Here is a 20,942-nt window from a genome sequence, read left to right as displayed (position 1 = left end):
GTTCAGAAGACAACTACACCAAAAGATGGACAATAAATCCTTGCCAAAATTCCAGAAGGATAGTAGGAGGTTGGGCCTGCAGTGTCCAACCATCCCATCTACAGCTGCAGCTCGGCTTGCTGGCGCTGTTCGACTTCTGCGACGCTTTCGCCCCAATAATTTCCGTAAAGCGATGCATTTTGAGGATCCCTATTTTCCCCAAAGTTGTTAATCTAGAATAAGCATGGGGAATTATTGTGTATCACGTTGAAACTGTTTGAAACTGCCGAAAAGCGAAGTCCGAAATGCCGCCGTGCTGCAATGCTACTTGCTGATCTCATAGACAAGAAAACGCCTGCCAAGTTGTAGAGCTGCCAATCTGTGTTGTGTAAATACAACTGTAAAGTGAAAATACACGTAGAAGACAAGAAATTCAAAGAGGTGAAATACGCGTCAAGCTTGCATCCGCAGTTGCAGTGAAGCACGGAAGAAATTATCAAAATATGGAGGAGAGTGCACGAGAGAGAGTTGTAGCACACCGGAGAAAATCGTGTCCGACCAAAATTGACATTCCCTGCTTGAAATTTTAGTTTTCTAGGACGGGAGCCAGCTGGCCATTCAAGTGTTCTGAATTAAAGGCCTGTATGTTCTGAATAACAGAGGGCGGAGGTGCAAAAACGCAACTTTGCTTTCTTCCGCATCGCGTTTTTCAATTCAACTATAGCACATGTCCGCTCCCGTGCCGTTTGCTACTGTCTGCTCGTACCGTGACCAGTGGAGAGGAGTTGAAAGCCGCTTGGTCAAAATTGCAGGCGTTGCGTAGGAGAACACTAGTACTAGAAAAACGGGGGCAGTACAGCCACCCTGGGTACGAATGAATGGCCGAAGGAAAAGGAACAAAAAGAGAAGTTCCAGCCTGCTGAGCTAGCTTGCTTGGTGGTTTAAAGATGAGTTGAGGCCGGCGCTTCGATATGGCGAAGCGCAAAAATTGTGCAGAAGATGAAAAGGAGGCCCAGAACCAGACGAGGTGAATACACCGAAGGAAAAGTGACCCTTTTCAGAGCAGCCACGCTACAGGCTCAACGGTCTGATTGGCTTCACTGAATTTCAACTACGGATAAAGTGCACAAAAAAGACTGGCTATGGCTGCTCGTGCCACAGCCACGTGCCCAGATAGAAATAAGGGAAGTAACGAACTACTACTGTACTAACATACTAAACTTGGCCTGCAGGGCATCTCGAGCTTCCTTGTGTTTTCAACAGCTTCCGCTTACGCGCAAAAGTGCTCTGGAGACGATGACGATGGAATTGACCGCAGTCAGCTGCCGCATGCCACAATATGTAGAGGGTTCCGTAACAAATATAGCGCAACAATTCAATTTGTTCCTTCTTGATATGCCTCGTTTACTTCAGGCGATCTTCAACGCTAAATTTGGCACACCAATCTGTAGCTGCAACAGGTCCCCCGAGGAGGCGGGTATCAGATATGTCTCTCGACTGTGAGCGTTGTCTCTCCACTTCTTCCCGAAGGAACAGGAGATGGAGATGAAATGGATACATGCGAATGTGCTTAAGGCAACTGGCAGCCAACACGAGCGGCCTGTTCGCTAATTACCACCCTATATCTTTAGCCCTAGCCCGTTTCTTCTGCCTTGCATGGCACTTTTAGAGCGCTAAACTCCCGTAGGAACAGTTCGGCAAAAATGGGGTAGCATTACTCTTCAGAGACGCACTAGTCACTCGCCAGTGGCGATGCTGGCTTTAGGTGTGTAGTAAGCAAATCGTGGAAGAACACTCCAAACTACCACATACTGGGCAGCCCTCCAATTTCAGAGGAGATGAGGCGCTGCGATCGCCAAAACCTTTTGTTCTCCTGGGCAGTTTAATTTGCGTCAAAGAGATATCCACTGCTCAGAACTGCACAGCCATCTCTACGAAACAGACAAGATGCACAGCCGCAATTTGCTGCGGGCGCCGGCCCGTGGCTGCAAAGCAGCAAGAGGCGCCTCTCCAGCTTCCCAAGAGCAGCAGCAGCAAGGGCGAGCCTCATCTTCCCGGCAGGGCGATGAGCACGACTGAGGCAATAAGAAGCAGAACGACGCAGCAGCAAAGGCACTGCAGGCATCGGTCGCTGGCTGCGTTCTTTGCGATGGCCTGCGCCGTCTTCTTCGTTCGGCCAATGTTGAACTCGACATCTTCCAGTTTGTCCTTTACGTTGTCGAGCTGCTCGTTCTGCTGCTGCATTCGCTGCAGGATCGCCCCCCCCATGTCCTCCGTCTCGGCCACTTGCAGCTGCGTGCGCGCCAGGCTCAACTGACGAACACAGGGCCACAACAGCAGCGCAAGCAGCACCGTGGGCGGAGCCCGCGCTGGCGAAGGACCAAAAACTTCAAAAAATTTCGGAATCTTTCGGGTTTCCGGTGATGGCTGACCTGAGTCTTGTCCTGCACTTCATCTCCCAGCATGACGAGTTGCTGCCGCTGCTGCTGCGGGCTGAGGTCTTGGTCCTGTGTCGGCTCGTGCGTCTTCCCATATCGCTCCAGCAGCTGGTCTTTGCTCACCGTCAGCAGCTGCTCTTCACACTCGGCACTCAGCGCCGCGAACTCTTGCCGCAGCTGCTGCTGCCGCCGCACCAGCCGAGAGATCACCTCGGGGCTCAAGACTGAAGAGGAGCAGCGCAGCTCTAGAGAGAGCGAACGGCTGCAGACAGCCGCCTGGCGCATCCCCACCCACAGCAGCGCACAAGCGAGAGGAATTAAGTGACAGCCATGAGTCTCCTTATAAACGGAAAAAGTGCCAAAAGGGTTCCACAGAAAGCGACAACACACTGCCAGACTGCAGGAGAAACAGTTCAGATCTGTGCTCGGTCAGGGGACGTTAGCGGTACCTCCTGTTTGACTCTGTTTATTTGAAATACTTTCATTTGCCTTTCTTGGCTGTTCGCCAAAGGGGCAGCTGCCAGCTCACTGAGAGCCTCGCGCAGGTCCTCTATAGCCTGCTGAAAACGCTGCAGCTGCTCCTCCACTTCATTGCCGCCGACTGCATCCGTTTGGTAGTCCATTCTCATGCAAGTGTGCTGCAGCAGGCTGCAACGGCTGTACTTCCAAAATGTTCAAATCGAAAAGAGAAAGGGTCGCTCTAGCTTCCGGCTCCGATGCCCGCCATGAATGCAGCCACACATGTTGTCAAAAGCTGGTGACGCCGGTGTTTTGCTGTTCCTGTTGTTCTTGTAACGGTGGCGCTCGTATGCGGTTCACTCTTTCAAACGAATTCAGCTCTTTGCCGGCTCTGGAAGTGCCAGGCACCAAAGTGCATGCCGTTCAAACTTGCGAGGGGATGCAGCGACACGTAGGCTTTCGGAGAGATATACAAGCTAGGGAAACAGGCTTCATTGAGTGAATGGTGGGAAACAGAAGATCAAGGTGCCGTTAGTGGCTGACGCCTCTCCCACTCGCAAAGACCTGCTTTGGGCTGTATCCAAAGCTCCCGCCCTGCGTCTCTTTTGTGCGGATAATAAGGGAACAAAGAAGACCCCGGAGATCCCATATGCATTCTTGACAGCCTTCACGTAGGGCAAATAGGTCTTGTGAGGCTGCTTTGTGTGCGAAGTCGAGAGGAGTCCGCAGACACGGAGCGCATCACCAGGGACGATGGGTAGGAACAAGCGAGTAAAGAGACTCAAAGGAACCCAAGAGAGGCCGCTGCAGATGCCTCTCAGGAAAGCGTGCTTACAGCGGCTTAATGCTGCAGACTTTACATAGAGCACATGTATCTGATCACGCGTAAAGGCACCATGTGCAAATCCGTCTGGTACTGTCCCCTAGCTATTTCCGTGGTTGATTGATCTTATGGACCCAAATAGCCCTCCAATGCCTGTGCAATCAAGCATTTAATGAGAAGAAAAACAATATAAACAGCAACTTTGGCCTACGTGGCTGCCACTAGAGAGCTGTCAGACATACGGATCCTCGTGGGGCCTCGGACGACAAGCTGTGGCGTGCATAGCGAGGGTTTGAGGCGTCTGCATGCGTCAATTTTGTCTCATTCGCAATTTTTTCAACATTTTATACGGTTGTCTAGGAAAAAATTAGACAGCTGAGGCGGCTGCTGCGCGTCCACCTAGTCTACACCCAGCCATCGTGGCATTTGCCAGAACACATGCGTGAACCGCAATTAATGCATTGTATGACAGTTAGTTCATTCTAGTTTGGGGAATTCGGTCCGTCTCTAGAGATGTCAGGCATTCGGGAGTCCAAGGACATTGCCACTGCTCCTGGACCGAGCGGCTTGGCTGAAAGCAGCAACCGGACCACGCGCACGCTGGAAAGTGCAGCCGACAAGCGCCAATAAAACACGCATCAGCAGTAACGTAAGCACAGACCGAGATGCTGTGCAACTCTGCAAGACACGAACCCTCCTCGGTATCAGTAGTCTGTACTGCAAGCCAGCCTGGAACTGGCTATGGTGTCTGGCTGGCGATAACTTTGCTGCAGTGCTCTTGAGCTGTGTGCTAATACGGCACTGAACTGCGCTATTGGCGTCAACCCGCACACGCTACACTGCTAAATGAGCACCGTGGGTAGCGAGTTGTCAGCAAATAGTCGACCGACGCCTTTGCAAAGGTATCAGCGTCACAAACAAAGTAAAAGCTCGGAGACAGACGTTGCCATCTCACTTCGAATCTGCATTGGAAGTAACCCTTCAATCATTAGCAGCTAGCCACGGTGGCGAGCTGCTGCGTGGGTGCTGCGGCGACTGCAGTGGGGAGTATGGACCAGCACTCATGCTCACATTTGCACGAGCCACCAAATAGCCACTTCACCAGGCGAGCTCATGTTTTCAGTTACGCTAAGACCAAGGACTAGGGCCCGTCACTGTCGAGCCTCCAAGCTCCTGGAAAACGGGACTACTTTTAGGGTGTAGCCGAGTTCATGGCCAGCGAGGAAGGGAACAACATCCGTGCTAGTGCCTTCAGCTCCACAGATGACGTTCGGGATCTGGAGGGGAGCACACACAGAGAGATGAGAAATACTGCATGCGCAAACGAAACAGCTGCTGGGCTGCAGGGATGGCGACAGAGTACGCTAAGTCCCGAATATGCATAAATTAGGAAAGAAAACGAAATGACTGAGGCTGAAGCTTAGCAGACGCACAGCTAGCTTTAACATCATCCTGTTAAGCTCAATGAAGAAATTCAACAAAGTAGCCTTAGCGCTCACTCACACCAGCTACGCCAACGGCTTCCTTACCGTGCACGGTGTCTGCTCCAGCACAACGCAATCCTCGCCCTCCACCAGCTCTGCACAGACAGACAAGAAGTTCTGAGCGCTAAAGCCGCAGTTAACTTGTAGGCCACTAAAGAAGAGGGATGTCTAAAACCAATGTGATGGCATTAAGGCAAGTCTGACTAGTTGAGATACTACGTTTTGGCTGCACGAAGTCCTAAAGAGCTGGAGCCTTGGCTGTATTCCTGTTACTTTGTGCGACGGAGTTGCTGCTCACCCTTTTTAGGAAGCCCAAAGAAAGCTGCTGCGTTTTCGCAAGCAAAACTTTGCAATTTGTCTAGGCACCCCGCACGGGCAAAAGTGTCTGCGAGATACTGCACACAAGCAAGCCAGAGGAAAACTAGCGTAAATCTGTCCGTAAATGGAGTTTCACTTCACACTGGCTGCACAACTGATTAGCGCATGAGTGCAAAGGCATCTGTGAGCTAGCCGGTCGCATCACATTCACTTGGTGCGACTCGTTTGCCCCTAAACACGCATATTGGGAACCTGAAAGTACAGAGTTCGTGCTCCGCAGCTACGTGCAATGAAGCAAAACCTACCGCAAGGAGGAAGGGTTGCGTGAATACACCAGCTGCTGGCGGATACGAGTCTTTCTTTTGCCTGTGGACAGAAGAAGCACACCCGGAAAAATAGCTGAACTGGAGTAGCAGGCGCCGCCGCAAGTACCGCTGCTTCACTGAGTGCCGCAGAACAACAGCCTAAGCTAAAATCTGTGGCTTCAATTAGAGCGGGTTCACTTGCCGAGGATGAGGCGCAGAATCCGAGCCTAGAAAGAACTGCGGATGGCCCTCGCGCACGACCTGCAGTCATTCTCACGTAACACTGCAGTAGGGACTAAGCGAACGCACAATGACCTGAACTATGAAGCAACACTGCATCGATACTTAAATGACGCTTCAATAAACAGATATAACTTCTACATGGGCTCATGGGTTCTTGATCCTCTTGAGAATGTGCTGACCTGCAGGAGCGCCTCTCGGTCCTCTGCGCTCTTTGCAATGGGTTTGCAAAAGTTGTGGGACTGAGCTATGCGGGGCTGGACAGATGATTTATCGGAAGAGTCCATCTGGCGCTGAACATCCTCTGTTGTCCACACATCCTCAGTGGTCAGCTTCACGCAAAGCAAACAGAAACGCCCGACACAAAGGCTTCTAAGCTCAGGATCTGGGGTTTCTCGTGGCAAAATAATCTAATGGCCACCCTGATTAAGGTCAGTGGCCCGGCTGTGGCCTCTTAGCCTGGGAAGGGATGAGAAGCTGCGGCTGAACGCGACGCGCACCCGCAGGTGGTGCGCAGTTATAGATGCGGCTACATTAGGTTTGCCCTTAATCGCTTTTACTGCTGCAGCCGTCGAAATGTGCTCAAAAACGATTTTCAGTTTGGGGAAGCGCGAATGGAGCTGAAGACAGACAGAAGCAGCGGCACATGCAGAAAGCTCAAGTCGTATGACAGCCCCCAAGATCGACTTCCGAAGCAAAGAGAGTACCGCAGCTAATAGTGCGCACTGCGGAAACTTCACTTGGCTTAGTTATTTCTCCCAGATGCATCTGGTGCAGCTGTGAGGTGCTCACGTCTTCAAATATAGGCAAGAACATTTCTTCCGCGTGGAGTGTCGGCGCCTCTGGCTTTTCAGCGTGGATGTGCAAACTCATACCGAGTTCTTCCATCACTTTAAAGATATCCTCATATTGGGTAAGGTCCTACGGGAATGCACGCCGCCGCAGCCACTTGATCCCAGCTCAACAGTTCAGGCTTAGCACTCCACCGCTGCCTCCTAAGGAAATAGTACGCTAGTTGGACTGAGAGACAAAGCGCCGCGTTCACTGCACAGAATTATTTCCTACCTCCACGCCGGCCTCGGAGTTTGTTGTCACACCACGCGGGTACAGTTTAACCTGCGCAGAGCAGCGAGCGAAAAGCATGGCAACTGAACAAGTGCATGCGGCGCGCAGTATCCATTGTCATTTGAAGGGGCCCGATACTAATGTATTAGCATTCAGAAGAAAAGCAATTGTGCAGCACTACACATCTTCTGGAGGAGAATTACACCCCGCTAAATGGAAAGCCCACTCCAACAACATGCGACTCCTTCGCGCGCTTGGCGATGTCCTCGGCGTCGATCTCGCGGCAGAGGTACAAGGTCATCAAGTAATTCACATTCGGGTCCTGACAAAGCAACACAAGAGGCATATTTTCACATTCTGGACAAAATAGAGTGGAAACAGTTCGTGAAGGTGGAGAGCTACACTTTTGTTGAGGCTTTCACCTCTTTTGTGTCCCCAGTAACATTACCCAGGTCTGTACACATTCTAGACGGAGTATTCGTATAAAAGGAGAGACGTTGATGAATGAATCAGAGCACGAAGTAGCAAACCAAAGAGCTGCAAGGTGGTGCTCACCCTTTTCAGAAGTTCATTTCTGTATTCGAGCGCTTGTGAGCACGTCACAATCGGCGGCACAGTGTTGGGCATCACCAGCACCCGGTTGCTGAACGACGCACACAGTACAAGCTGAAAGGTTTCCAGTGGCCAAAGATACTTACTGACTTAACATGAAATTCAACTGCAGTGCGATAGGGCAGTCCAAACTTCACGAAGGAGCAGGCTCGCCGTCCGTGCGTTGCAGAGGACGTGCGCGGCTGCTCACCACCCTCCCTTGCGTATTTGAAGCGTGACCATATCCATCAGTTCCACTTGCCGCAGATGGGTGTGCATGTCATCCGCCATAGGCATTACAAGACGCCCTCCGTTAAGGCCCATCATGACCATGGTGGCGAGCCATTAGTTACAGCTGCACAGAACCAAGGCTACCTGCTTCCTTTCAGTGCAAAAGAAGCTAAAATTACCACGAAGGGAATTAATGACACATGCGCGAGGGAAGTAAGGCAGAAGGCTCTACAATATTCGTTGTGGGGCTGTGGCTGGGAACAGCTCTCATAACGGCCACCCAGCGCCGATGGGGCTGCACCATTTGGTGCAGCAACTCTTGTAAATTATTTCGCTTGTGTTGTCTTTTAGACCCTTAGTGGTTGTATCATTGCGTGAGCGTAATCGCTTGCGACTGGTGCAGGCTTCACGGACTGATCATGTCTCCTGCTGCATGCCGTCGGACGGGGGGCTCAATTTTCAGCATTTTGAAGCTATTCACGGCATTGCTTTCGTCATTTCAAACAAGTATATGAGTTTTTTTGCCCTATTCTTGCTTGCTGGCGCCTGAGGTCACCCACTGTGGCATCACTGCAGAGTGTTGGTGCCTTGGATCCCCTCACTCAGGGTAATACTCTGTGTTGGAGGTGAGGAAACCAGCAGGCTACTGCGGCTCCCATTGACGTTCCCATTGTGACAGTGTGCAATGCGAAACCGCCCCCTCAACAAGTGATACGGTCCGGCAAGCTTCTTCAAAGCATACTAAAGACTTGGCCGGCGTACGTCGCTACTTGCTTTCGATCGCCCACTTGCTGTGCAAGGAGCAACGAACTTCAAAGAAATTTCATTAGTTTCATTTGTTGCCGCAGCAGCTGCAGTCGATGCAGAGTGCTGCGTTTGAATGAGAAGGCCGTCAACGTACACTAGGTTCACAGAAGTGTAGTCTCACCATGGGGTATGATCGCGTTTCAGAGTCACGGAGAAGCCCATCAGGCGGTAGATCAAAAGACTACGTGGGACGCCGCAGCGGTCGAGCAGACTACAGAAGCCCAGACCGACGCTACCGAGGCGCGGACTCTTACCGGCGACCCTATCGCAATCGGAGCCCGGAATATGAAAAGTACCGCCGCAGAAGTCCTTCGCCGGCGCGTTACGGCAGAGACTCGCGGGCCTACAGAAGTGGCCGCACTGCGCCTTGCCGGCGCAGCGGAAGCCGCTCGATAAGACGTCCTCGTAGCAGGAGTGTAGATTCCACGGCCAGGAATGAGAAGTACCGGCGGAACGATCCACCAGCCGCTCGCTTTGGAAGCAGGGCTTCGTACCTGCGGTCGAAAGAGGTTAATCGAGCTCCATCGCGGAGCCCTTCTCGCGGCGGTCGGTGTAGGAGTCCAGCGCGAGGGGATCAGTCGGGGCGCCGAGATGCGCGATACCGGTCGAACTCCAGGGATTGGTACCGCGAAAGGCGCGAAGGACAGAGAAGAAGCTACGTTTCCCCAGAACGAGAACCTTTGAAGGGATCTGCATCAAGCCGACATGACATTTCATCCAGAGGAAGTGCACGCCGACCACGCGACACAGATCGGTGCGCCACAAGAGATCGCTCGAGAGATCGAAGCGGGTCACACCACGGCAACGCCCGTCGGCAGTCACCTAGGGTGCCACAAGGACACAAAAGGGCTTCATCTAGTGAACGCGCACGATCACATGGGAGGAACTCGAAGTGGTCTCGCAGTAGAAGCAGGTCAGGCAGTTGGGCCCGAAAGAACAGTGCGGCGACTGCTAGCGGGCGATCACCAGTTGACCGAAGCAGGTCTTGTCGAAGGTCAGAAAGCCGCCGAACAGGAACAAAGGCAGCAGACGCAAGTCAGCGCCCTGAAAGCCCTCCTGAGGGAACTCCCCGACGCTCCCCAGTCATCTCCAGACAAGAAGAGGAGCAAAATCCGACTCGTCAGTCACCTGAGCATGTTCACAAAGATGATGCGCGATCTGCTGGCGACTACAGAAGGGTTGGGGGTTCTTCGAGGAGCTCGTTACAGTCACAGTGTCGATCTCCTCTACCATCGCGCAGCGCATCAAGGGCGCGAACTCTGGCAGAGGCGAGCAAGCACTCAAGACGGTCTGAAGTGCATTCCACTGGTGGATCTCCTTGCCGATCTGCTGACTGCCCGACCCCTGATCTTGTCTCTTCGAGGCCGCGTAACGCTGAAGGCAAGGGAGCGGATTCGGCTAGGCATTCTGTATCTCGCCAGGAAAAGCCGGCCTCTAAGGAACACGGCTCTCCAAAGCATGTAGAAGACGCCGTGCCAGAAGAAATATCTACTACAAAAGAGCTGCAAGAAACGCCAAGGCAAATAAATGAGACCTGTCCGGGATCGAGGCAAGCTGTATCCGTTTCACGCTCTCCGTCAGCCCGCTCCCGGGTTCCTGACGTCGAGCGAGATGAGCGCAATGAGCGCCGGTCCAGCCCTCCAAGGACACCTCCAGCATCCGAGCTTCCCGTTGCAGAGAAGTGTAGGCAGTCTTGTGAGGCAAATGCGCTGCCTACAAACCATGATGTAACTGCCCAGAAGCGCGATTCGCAGGCAGAAGAGCAGATTCACGAGCAGAGTGAGTTGCCGGTTAAAGGGCAAGACGATGCGCCAACAACGGACATTCAACGCAGTCGTCCTTCTCCCCTACAGAGGCGTGATGAGAGGCCAAGAAACGAAGGACACTCGAACGCGGAAGCTAGGCGCCCTAGCGGCGCGGTTTGCGATAGGAACGTCGCATCTGACGATGTGTTTTTTCGGAGGAAGGGTGAATCAGGAGATGCCCATGGAAGGGCGGCTTCGGGAGATAATCTGTACAGTACTAAATTAAACAGGAGAGCTGCAAAACGCAGAATCGTGACTGCCGAACCAGCAGCGTTTCCCGGCGTTGCAGAGATGCATGGATCATACCAAGAACTGTCCCCACGAAGATACTGGAGAAATCCGCGGTTTCCGCCGGATAGGGATGATCGTTTTTTCCCCAGTATTAACAGAGTTCAGCCTTTCGGCTATAATAGATGGAACCGATTAGATGGAGAAGAGCACCATGACTTTCCGCAGCCTCCGTTTCCTGGTCAGATGGGCCGATCTGTGAGGCTAGTAGCTCGACGGAACGATAGAAACTTATTAATATCTCCGCAACAGCGGGTCAGATATACCACGCCTGCCGATTTCCAGCGCATGCAACTTCACAATGGCATTTTTCAGCGTCCAATTCAGCCAGGTCAACGTCATTTGCACAGGACGCCGGTTCCTATTCAAGCAGCTGCATGGCGAAACCGCAAAACGGTAAGACCGTTTTCTCATGATAGCTGCGAACTATAAATCTTGTTTCTAATGCATATGGAAGACTGCCTTTTTGTGCTGCAACAGGCTGGGATTCTAGGGCGAACACCACAGGAGAGAAGGCACGCAGCAGGTAGGTCATATCACTAGTGAATGTTCAGAGGATACAGATACGCTAGTTTTCTCTACAGCACGCATTGCTCCTTGTGCAAATGCGTGCAGCCGCAAGCAGTGCAGACGGGAAGTGGAGCCATGATCTTTTCGAACAGTTGTCGAACGAACCGGAGAAAAAACGACGCAGGTTCAACCTCTATGTAGGTTAATTTTCCCCAGTTTCTTCGCGTTACTATTGTGCATTTGTCGCAATTCTCATTTCAAACTGCAGTAACTGCCTACGTGGTTCGTTGTACTCAGGGCGAAACACTGGAAAGGGTAGATGATTGAATTGGCATGTCGGGAATGTGCTTATGATGGCACATATCGCATCGACACAAGTGCAAAGTGTTCGGGAAACATTCAAAAGAAGGCCAGTGCGATTGCAGCAGCGCTGGCTGCAACAAGGCACGACGCCGACGCCGATGATGCAGATGATGGAAATCCCTTGATGAGCGGTCCGGAACCTGTTTTTGCAAAATTAGTGGAAATGTGGTGCCATACAAAGGTTCAACATTGCACTCACCTTCGTGGTTTGCCCTAAAGCGTTATTTTCGTCACGCCGTGGATTCATTTCTTGCTTGGCGAAAGATATTCATGATATGCTTACCGCATGAATCCAACCATCTGCGAGTTTGAGCATAAATAGCAGTTTATTTCTATATCATGTTTGGGTTTTGCCATACCATGTGATCGCGGTCAAATATACTGTAGTATTTCCGGATGAAGGAGTTTCCGAGCACGAACAAGGGCCCACGGGGCGCTGGTACGTCCTGGAGAGACAAACTATAGTAACCATCTAAAGCCGCAGTAGCATAATGCTGGCTTACCATTGCCATGAAGCCGGCCGCGCAGTTGTTGGGGTTGCCTCTCTGTGTGACGTTCTATGCCGAATGAATAAATCATGCAAGGATTATGACGCTTACGGCATCCAGCTCCTCCACTACGTAGTCCCTTGGTTCCAGGCTGAAGTTGACGAGCCTTCCGTATATATCTTTCAAAACAAATGTGAGCTGCAGACAAAAATTTATATCTTGGAAAAGCGCTAGCGACGTAGTTGTGAGCCTACTGTGGGTAGGGTTCCAAGATTCGAGCAGTTCTCAGCAACGTTGAGGGCTTTGATGAGGGGATTGATGACGGATGATGGTCCAGTTATCTGCACGACAGTAAATGCAAATTGCTTGAAGAGCATACTTTGCAATCTCGTACCAAACTGGATCCTGTGTCAACGGCTGCGCGACAGCCGCGCTTCTCACAGACGCCAAAGGATTTTCCATTGATCTTTAGTCCATGGAGACCAATCTCCCTGTAAGCGTGTCAGTGCTTAAGTTGCTTCCATGAGCAACAATGGGAACAAGGACGAACCAGTAGTCTGATTAAAAAACAATATGAAAGCCAAGTAGTTGAGTAGTAGTGAGCGGATGTCGTACCGAGAGAGATGACGGGGAACCATTTAGGTGTGTGCCCAGCGAAGGTATACTTAGGATCCGCTGCTCCAAACTAAGGAGGCTTTGCAAGCGAGCGTTGCGAAAAGTAGTTTGAACTCTTTACCGAAATCTCTCCAGGCCTATACATTTACATCATAGCTACCCATGCGGCAATTTGAAGTCATGATTCATGCTCATACCGATTGATGTCTTCGCTCATGTAGACGGAAAACACGTTACGATCGAGAACTTTCTGGAGTGAATGCAGCCATGAGCGGCGCTCGAGGAAATTACTCTAACAACGACGAACCTCCTTGACCATTTGGTCGACGATTGGAAGTGCGCTTGACGGAAGCCCCTCTTCGCCCGACACATCGGGGAAACCCAGACCGACTAGCCCGTCGAACGGCAAGTCCGCGAAGGGATGGGTGGATTCTGAAGAGAGAAAATGATGTATACTGCCATATTGGGCGGTTTTTTAGCTTTAACGTACCTTCGACCGCAAGGCCGATTGCCTGGTTGGGCACTTTACTGAATAAGAAGATGAAGGAAGTGCTGTGCAGTGAAGAAGGCTGTTATTGCCTTACATGCCACCGATCTCAACGATATCGCGACCCATTCGAAGGACGCAAGCTCCTGTTCCGTACTGCAACAGGAAATGAGCTACTTATTGAAAATGTGAAGTACGAGATTCTTACTTGAATGAAGGCGACTGCTGGATCTCCAGTGAGTGACCGTATTGGTGAAAACGTGCTGGAGTACTTTGGGTCGAACTTCTCGTGCGGTGCGCATCCTCCCCTGCAAGTACTCAGTATGAATAGTTCAATCGTGTGCTTTAACTAAATTTCTTTTTACTTCTCGCATTCTGCTGCGGGAACCCAAAGATTTGAGGAACCAGTATCAAAGACCTGAAGTTGGATTCAAGTGTGATTCCATTTTTGAGGCGTGGGGAAGCATGATCTCATCGCTTACTACAACAAAACGCCTCCCGGGGGTTCCGATCTTGATCTCGCCAAAATACTGGCTGTTATGGTAGTTAAGCAATTTTTGCCGGGCCATCGTTCCAGAGGAACCGACGCTTCCCAAGGTGGTGTGGTGATCAATCAACTGGGATACCAGCTCCCCAAGACCGGTAAACTTGTATCTGTTGTCCAACTTGATTGTCATGGGAGGCTCTCGCAAAAGATTGGCGTGAAGATCTGCTGTCTTTAGCATCACATCTTCGGGCTCTTCAAGTGTTTCACTGAGGAACCGATGTCGTGCATCGGTTGCAGCAAGAGAGCTACAACCGGCTATGCCGGCCACGACCAGAAGGGAACGCATTGTACCTGGCTGTTCGTGGTTTCGGTTAGTTGAGGTAAGCCAAGGTGAGAAATTATGGCTAGCAGTCAAAATGAAAATGCGTCTGTAGCTGAATGACCGGCTGATCATTCAGGTGTACGCACAGCAGGGAGAGTGAACTTGAATCTACCGCGCACGCGCAAGCAAGTGTGCATGCTTGATTTGGAATATGCTCTGGAAATTATGAGACAAAACCATGAATGCATTACTTGTAATAAGAAATCGACATTGGTTATTTCGTGACCAGTTTGAAAGCTGAAGCGCTGGGCAGTAAACACACCTTGTTGCACACAAAACAGTTCACAGCCGCCAGAACACGAAACGGTTATTTTCACAACAATTATTTGAAACTTGAAAATGCAGCTTTCAGCGTGCTCAATGAACTGATTTTGTGATGCATGCTCTGTAGCACTACAGCTCTTTCCGCTCTTCGCAGCATCCAAATGATGGGCAAACCTAACATTTAAAATTAATTCCTCTATTTTTTTTGAAGTTTTTGAAGAAAAAGCCTGGTCAAATAACTTTCTGACTGAGGTGACCTTGCCGTCTGCCTCGACAAGCACAAGTCACTCTCGCCAAACAGGCTTGAATGCCTTCCGTGAAACGCTAATGAGTCGTAAAGCTAAATTGCGTACATATATGCATCAAAATGAGCAACCCAGGCATAACTATAGCTTCAAGTTCCCCGCACCCGATTTTTAAACCTCAATGGCCTTCCTTGGTGCTCCCAAACCTGCAGGGCGGTGCTCTTGCACTCACCCCGAAATCAAGACGCCTTCCCTCTTCCACGTTCCCTGAATTGCAAAATACAGAGGGTGATGCATATTCACCTCAGGAAAAGGATAATTCCGCTAAAATTTCACATCAAACTCCAAGAAAGCAAGGTAACCTGATGCAAGGCACAATATCTGAACAGTTGGAAAAGGATACTCGCAACAAGTTCTCGAATGAATCTCAGTCAATCATTTCAAAAAGCAGTCACCAGATCGACGAAACGAGAGTACGCTTTAGCTTGTATCATGGCCTTTCTAAGCTGTACACTTCGGACACCCCAAGAGTTGTTGACGAGCAAGATTCGTACTGGGTGGTGCAAATGCCTGTACTGCAACTTTCAACCGGCATAGGCTCTCCTTCTGGTTCCCAAAAGTATAATAAGACTGAAGAGCTTTCTTGTGAATTAATCGGCCGGTTTCTTCGGGAAAAATACCGTGAAAAGCACTTCCCCGTGCTCTCGTCCCGGCAGTACAACTTCGGGTTGGTTTTCTATCTTGAAGACTCCTGGGCTGGCCTAAACATTGTTGCAAAATCAGAGGAGGCATATTTGAAGTTTGAGGCTCTTGTAGAGCTCCAGTTGGTTCACTGTTATGTGGAGTGCTTCGTGAAGGGTCCTTCCCTGCAATCAGTAACGAAGCTATTCGGGAAGACAGCAACTGGCAGTGCTGACCTTTGCATCGACGTAATTAACAGCAGAGTCTTAGGAACCACACGATGCACGAACACATGCCAGTTTCGCAACACAAGAAGCAGTCTTCCAAGTGGCAGCACCTACGATGTCATATCCCACGTAATTTTTCAAATAAGCTTCCCTCCAGTCTTTCTGCCTGAGATTCTCTTGTGCAATGATATTACACTAATAACCAGTTCGTATCTCGAGAGAGGGACGGCCTCAAAGGGGCTGAGCCCCGGAAACCCTTGCGTTTTTGCAATAAGTTTTCCTCATGTACACTGCCCTGGGAAACGTGGCAGATTACACACAAATCTGTATAGCGTCCCTCGTTCTATGACGGCTACATTGAAGGATAAACAAAAATGTTGCATTCCGCCTCTAAGCAAGGTCCTACATCTAGTAAGCAGCTTCCGGATCCTGTCATGCAGGTGAGCTTTTCCACTGTGCTGGCATCTGGCATCATGGACAGTCTGCTAACTGTGTCACTGTTGAAAAGCATGTTAGACAAAGGTTTTGAGGGTGCGAGGTCAAACCGAAGTGTCAGACAGCCCGCCGAGTGCAATGCCAAAGCTAATGATCAAGTCAGTCGCGTTTGTGTGGCGTGTTATTCTTTGTCTCTGTGCACTCTCTGCCCTATCCAGCATTACACAGCGAAAGCGTTGGAATCAATTTACAAAATCTTCACTGTACGTTGGTTTTCTTCTGCGTTCAGATCGCTTCTCTGCGCCGGGCTACTTGCTATCTACCCAGTTGTCGTTTCCGAAATTTTCACAAAAATAGTGAAATGGTTCGAAAACGGTGAACACATGTTTTCGAGAAAACTAGTTAATCCTGCTGTTTCCATTTTTCATAAATGCATGGACGGTTTCTTAAAGCTTCGCCAAATCCTTGATCGATCGCCGATTACCGTCACACTGTTCTCAAATCGTCGACAAGGCTTCGACAGTTCTGTAGATACTGAGTTTTTGTTTGGGAGAGAAGGAGCGCCGTGGCTGGAAATATTTGAAAACACTTCGCACAGCTTATGATTAAAGCAAAACTCTAGCATGGTCATCGATTGACTATTCCCGCCCAGCTTCTTGACACTCTTATACGTTCAGAACTGACAAGTGGCGCTTCCGATTGCTTTTTGTGTATATATCGGTCTACCATTTATTGCCTGTGCCGGCCGTTGCAAAAACTTTTCTCCACCTTTGCTGGCCTGTCAAACTAAACATCTGGACTACGACAAACTGTGCAACTTTAACTGCAAAATGCAACAAAAAAATATCCAAATCGATTAACTATTACAAAACACGTTTTCCATGGCGTGGAAGCGTAGAAAGGGTTTAGTTAGTGTGGTTTGTGAACAGTTGAGTTGTAAATAGCTCAAAGATCCTCCAAGAGCTCGAACAGCGAGAGAAGACTTGGAGGCAGCTCGCAGATAGACACATCCGGGAAGTAGCCGTTTGCTTGTTGAACTTGAGACACGAACTTGTCCTCAAGGCTAAGAAGCTTAGTCGGCGCCTTGACAACTTCTTCGGCTGCAGAACGTTTGTCAGTTGACGTTTCAACAAACTATGTGCCAATTTAACTCACCGGTATCGCCACGACGGAGAAGCGCCGCATCTTGGCCTTTAGCTTCTCCAATGAGCGTGACCTCCTTGGCAGGCTCAAGATCGGCAATAAGTTTCACGACCTGAAGTTTTTCCAGTTTATAGCTTGTTAGATTCCCCCAAAGATCAAATAAACTAACCATTCGTCTTGAAGGGTCAGACAACTTCGTGAAAGTCCGGAGCAAGTGCTTGCGAGAAAAGTCATTATCCAGGTACTTGACTTCCAAGTCCCTCTTGGAGAAGCAATTTGCATGAGAAAATATCTCATCCGCCGATTTCTTGAAGTCTTCGGAGAAGTTGGCCTCCACTTTTGTAAGCTTGGCATGAGCTGCCTCCTTCCAGCGACTTAGCTCTGCTTCAGGCATGTTGGAAATGTAGTCTTTCGCCTTTGCTAGCTCCGCATCAATCATCTTCACTACTTCATCAGGGTGGCTCTTGGAGCCTTCAACGAAGCACTGAAGAAGTGCTGTTGATGCTGCCTGAGACTCCTTTGCTCCAGCTATATAACCCAATTGAGCTTCGGTTCGAAGTGAATCGTAGATGCGACGATTCAGGAACTGGGAGAGGATAGCTAGGTTCACACGTTCCTCAATGGAAGGAACGCCAAGCTGGAATTGAACCAGACTGGCGTGGTCCTTGTCTCCCTTTATGGGGTTTGCAAGTGTTGCCTCAATAGTCTGTTTTTGTTCCATTGCAAGAGACTCCACAGCGTCGTCATGTTCGATGGGTGTGAATCCTGCTTGTTCGAGGAAGCTTTCAGTCAACAAGAGTGACTGATCACGATCTATATTTCCCATGACAAAGGCATCCACGTGGACCTGAAAGGAGAAAAGCAAATAAGCAATGAACGAAACTTTCGCAATGAGTGTTTAACTGACATTCTTGAGCTCGCTGAGCTTGGCGATTGAGTCGTCGTAAGTGGTCTGTTCAAGTGCATTGAGCAAGTCCATGCGACTGAATGCATCATTTCTTGTCAAAATCGCGGCGGCTTGAAGAGCATGCTCAAATGCCATGTTGGTCGCTGGGTCAGCAAGCAATTTTATTTGCTTTTGCTTGACTCTGGAGATTTCACCAATGTTATCAAGTTCGTGCATAGTAATAGTGTGTTGCCTTACCTCTCGAAACGCTCCGACTCTACCACAGAAGGGTCTCTGAGCACACTGGCCACGTGACTCATAAGCTTGTCGAGTTGTGTCTTTGTGTAGCCTTCAAATGTCATGTGGAATCCGGTTCCTTTGAAAGCCAGGCTGTGGGTAATTCCGCAGTACTGGAAATCCGCGGTTTCCTCTTGTAGATGTTCTGCAATTGCAGCAAGTGCAACAGAACCCTGGGTGCGAGAAAGCAAATCTGCCTTGTCCTTTGCAATGCTCCCGCTCAACTGCACAGCAACTCTGGGAAGGGCAGAAAAGCCCTGGCCCTGCCACCACACTGCTGTCCCTGCGTTGCCTCCTTGTTCGCTGATGAGTTCTGGCTCATTAAGCCCAGTAAGACCTGGGAGAATTTCTAGTTCTGAAGCCTTAGGGATATGCAGAAGTGGAGGCGGCATGCGGAAAGCGTTTGGTGAGGCCGTTAAGACGGTCATGGCTACTGCATGGTGCTGAGGCAAGTCAAGCACTCTGAACTGCACTCCATAATATGGATCCGTCTCGAAGCTTTCGACTTTCGATGAAAATTCGGGATCAGCGAAGGCGATGATCGCTTTAGATGGCGACATCTCCTGAAGCAGCTGGTTCGTCAGACGAGGGTCCGCATCAATCAAGAGGGAATCCCCGGCGACTGCATGATACGGCTCGTAGGTCAATAGATTATGAGCTAGGCGTGCTGCTTCATCCATTAGAGATGAGCTTGGTTGCGTTGTGTGGAAATCGACATGCGACTGCTGGGCCAAAGTCGAAACCAAGTCGTGGCCGACACCGTGATCGCGCAAGAAGTTAATGTACGAAAATATCTCCTGAAGGACGAGCCCCCGATGGTTAGCGCCTTTCTGGGTCAGGTCCACTGCGCCAACATGTGAGCATGTATATCCTTTTGGATTGATTTAAATTACTCACCCTTCAAGCCAAGAAGCGTGCTGATGGTATTCCTGTCAACAACTGGAGAGATGCCATCAGCGAGACCTAGGAGCCGGAGGCGCTTCGCCAAAGATCCCTCTCCAGTGTACTCAAGTAGATACGTGAGCACGCTGGTAGGTTGCTTTTTCTGAAAGATTCCTTAGATGCTTTTCTGAAGAACAGATGGCCGCAATGTTTAACTCACGTAAGAGGTAAGAGTGGGTGGAAGACCAAATGCAACCCAAAGGCTAGGCTGCGAAGAAAAGCTCTGGAGGTGAATGAACTTTCCACTGTTGGTGTGGTCAAAAGGCTTGACGGTGTCGAACATAGGTCCAGGGCACTGAACCATCCCGAGCCAGTCAGCGTGACCCGCCGATATTCCTATAACCAATGATGATGGGCGATGCTTTTAGCATCCAGTTGAGCATGATGTTACCTTCGAGTTTCTCCCTTATCAGCGATTCTTGCTCATCAAGAGATCGCGGTGAAATTGTGACGGCAACCTAATTCCAGGAATTTTGTGAAACTTCGAAGCGAATTCAGCAACAGGTGCCCACTTACCATGTTTGATCCACAGTAGTATTTGCTGTGGAAGTCTCTCAGGCGGTCAACCAGGTCAATTCCTTTGGCTTTCGGATTGGTACTCAGGGTTGCGGAATTCCCAGTGGCGAATCGGGACATAGGCCCCTTGGCAAGTGAGCGAATTGTGTACCACGCTCGCTCGTCATCGTTGGGAATGTTTTTCTGGTGCTCGGCGTCAATCGCGTTGACCTCCTTTTCTTCGTACTTGCGGTCGAAGAGAGGAGCTTTGAAAAACTCGGAGAAACGGTCCAAGGCCTCTTCAAAAGCACTGTCTGTAACCTTGTTGAAAAAGACTGTCTTCTCTTCGTCCGTATAAGCATTGTTCGCTCCGCCGTTTTGTGTCAAAAAGCTGTCATAGCTTTCAGGCTCGGGATACTTTGATGTCCCAAGAAACAGCATGTGTTCCAGAAAATGCGCCAAGCCAGGCACATCTTCAGGATCGTACAAACTGCCAGTATTTGCAGCCACTGCGAAACCTGCCTCATTAGATCGAGGATGATGCACCGCTATAGCGTGCATGCCATTGCTGAGCTGGTAGTGGCGGAAATCTCGGTAATCGGCCTCTGGTTTGAGGACATCATTTGCCAGTGCTCCAATCGCAGAGAGTCCAACGCAAAGACCAACACTTGCCGCGTTCCTCATCTTGGCCGGAAGAACGTAGCTGAAAAGGGAAAATTTTGTTCAGTCGAGTCCAGGGTGGAGAACTCTGGAAAACTCTGGCGCACATAGTGGTGTTCAGCTGTTAGCCATTGTGCGGAGTGTCTGTACACTGCCAGGTAGCCCATGCTCCTTGTACTGCAAGTGTCTGAATTCCCGTCTGTAACTGTACGCATTGCGGTCTTGAATCCAACTGAAAGTAATCAATTCTGAGACTAGGCTGGCTTTGGTAATAAACCTTTCAGTGTAGTGGACTCTACATGATTTTCACAGGCGAATGACATTTTGTTCGTGGCGAGAATATAGGCTAATCGTATCATGGTCGGCATGCGTCGACAGAGCGTGATCCTCCGTTGCAACTGAAGCTTTCGACATGGAAACGCTCCTCTAATTACCTATAATCTCAGAACTTTGTTTATTTTCCAAAGTTCTCCTTTTTGGGACTTTAACCCTTCAGAGCTTG

General features: G+C 50.0%; 5 protein-coding genes across 5 annotated transcripts; 1 reads left to right on the top strand and 4 right to left on the bottom strand.

Annotated features, from left to right (window-relative positions):
• Positions 1–2,025: 2,025 nt before the first annotated feature.
• ENH_00054220 (vesicle transport v-SNARE domain-containing protein, putative) lies at positions 2,026–3,040 on the bottom strand (the record flags this gene model as incomplete). The annotated part of the gene is made up of 3 exons (XM_013583761.1): positions 2,026–2,292; positions 2,412–2,693; positions 2,867–3,040. The coding sequence occupies 3 exons, from the start codon at positions 3,038–3,040 to the stop codon at positions 2,026–2,028; spliced, it is 723 nt and encodes a 240-aa protein (XP_013439215.1).
• A 1,810-nt stretch (positions 3,041–4,850) lies between these two features.
• Positions 4,851–8,035, bottom strand: ENH_00054210 (dihydroorotase protein, putative; the record flags this gene model as incomplete). The annotated part of the gene is made up of 12 exons (XM_013583760.1): positions 4,851–4,976; positions 5,229–5,278; positions 5,482–5,578; positions 5,807–5,867; positions 6,045–6,067; positions 6,229–6,378; positions 6,547–6,666; positions 6,839–6,967; positions 7,112–7,162; positions 7,338–7,433; positions 7,667–7,754; positions 7,914–8,035. 12 exons carry the CDS (start codon positions 8,033–8,035, stop codon positions 4,851–4,853), a joined length of 1,113 nt encoding a protein of 370 aa, XP_013439214.1.
• An 827-nt stretch (positions 8,036–8,862) lies between these two features.
• Positions 8,863–11,670, top strand: ENH_00054200 (hypothetical protein, conserved; the record flags this gene model as incomplete). The annotated part of the gene is made up of 4 exons (XM_013583759.1): positions 8,863–11,229; positions 11,314–11,359; positions 11,449–11,540; positions 11,641–11,670. The coding sequence occupies 4 exons, from the start codon at positions 8,863–8,865 to the stop codon at positions 11,668–11,670; spliced, it is 2,535 nt and encodes an 844-aa protein (XP_013439213.1).
• A 368-nt stretch (positions 11,671–12,038) lies between these two features.
• On the bottom strand, positions 12,039–14,129 carry ENH_00054190 (eukaryotic aspartyl protease, putative; the record flags this gene model as incomplete). Its single annotated transcript, XM_013583758.1, has 9 exons — positions 12,039–12,152; positions 12,210–12,251; positions 12,307–12,393; positions 12,589–12,685; positions 13,007–13,059; positions 13,117–13,241; positions 13,300–13,337; positions 13,505–13,604; positions 13,715–14,129. The coding sequence occupies 9 exons, from the start codon at positions 14,127–14,129 to the stop codon at positions 12,039–12,041; spliced, it is 1,071 nt and encodes a 356-aa protein (XP_013439212.1).
• A 2,833-nt stretch (positions 14,130–16,962) lies between these two features.
• ENH_00054180 (insulysin, putative) lies at positions 16,963–20,464 on the bottom strand (the record flags this gene model as incomplete). The annotated part of the gene is made up of 7 exons (XM_013583757.1): positions 16,963–17,117; positions 17,173–18,007; positions 18,068–18,248; positions 18,305–19,187; positions 19,241–19,388; positions 19,446–19,580; positions 19,802–20,464. The coding sequence occupies 7 exons, from the start codon at positions 20,462–20,464 to the stop codon at positions 16,963–16,965; spliced, it is 3,000 nt and encodes a 999-aa protein (XP_013439211.1).
• Positions 20,465–20,942: the final 478 nt, after the last annotated feature.

Source organism: Eimeria necatrix, genomic scaffold (assembly GCF_000499385.1).
Source record: "Eimeria necatrix Houghton genomic scaffold, Enh_scaff43, whole genome shotgun sequence".
Lineage (NCBI taxonomy): Eukaryota > Apicomplexa > Conoidasida > Eucoccidiorida > Eimeriidae > Eimeria > Eimeria necatrix.
The sequence above is the reverse complement of the archived record's forward strand: the minus strand, read 5'-3'. Positions and strand labels throughout refer to the sequence as shown.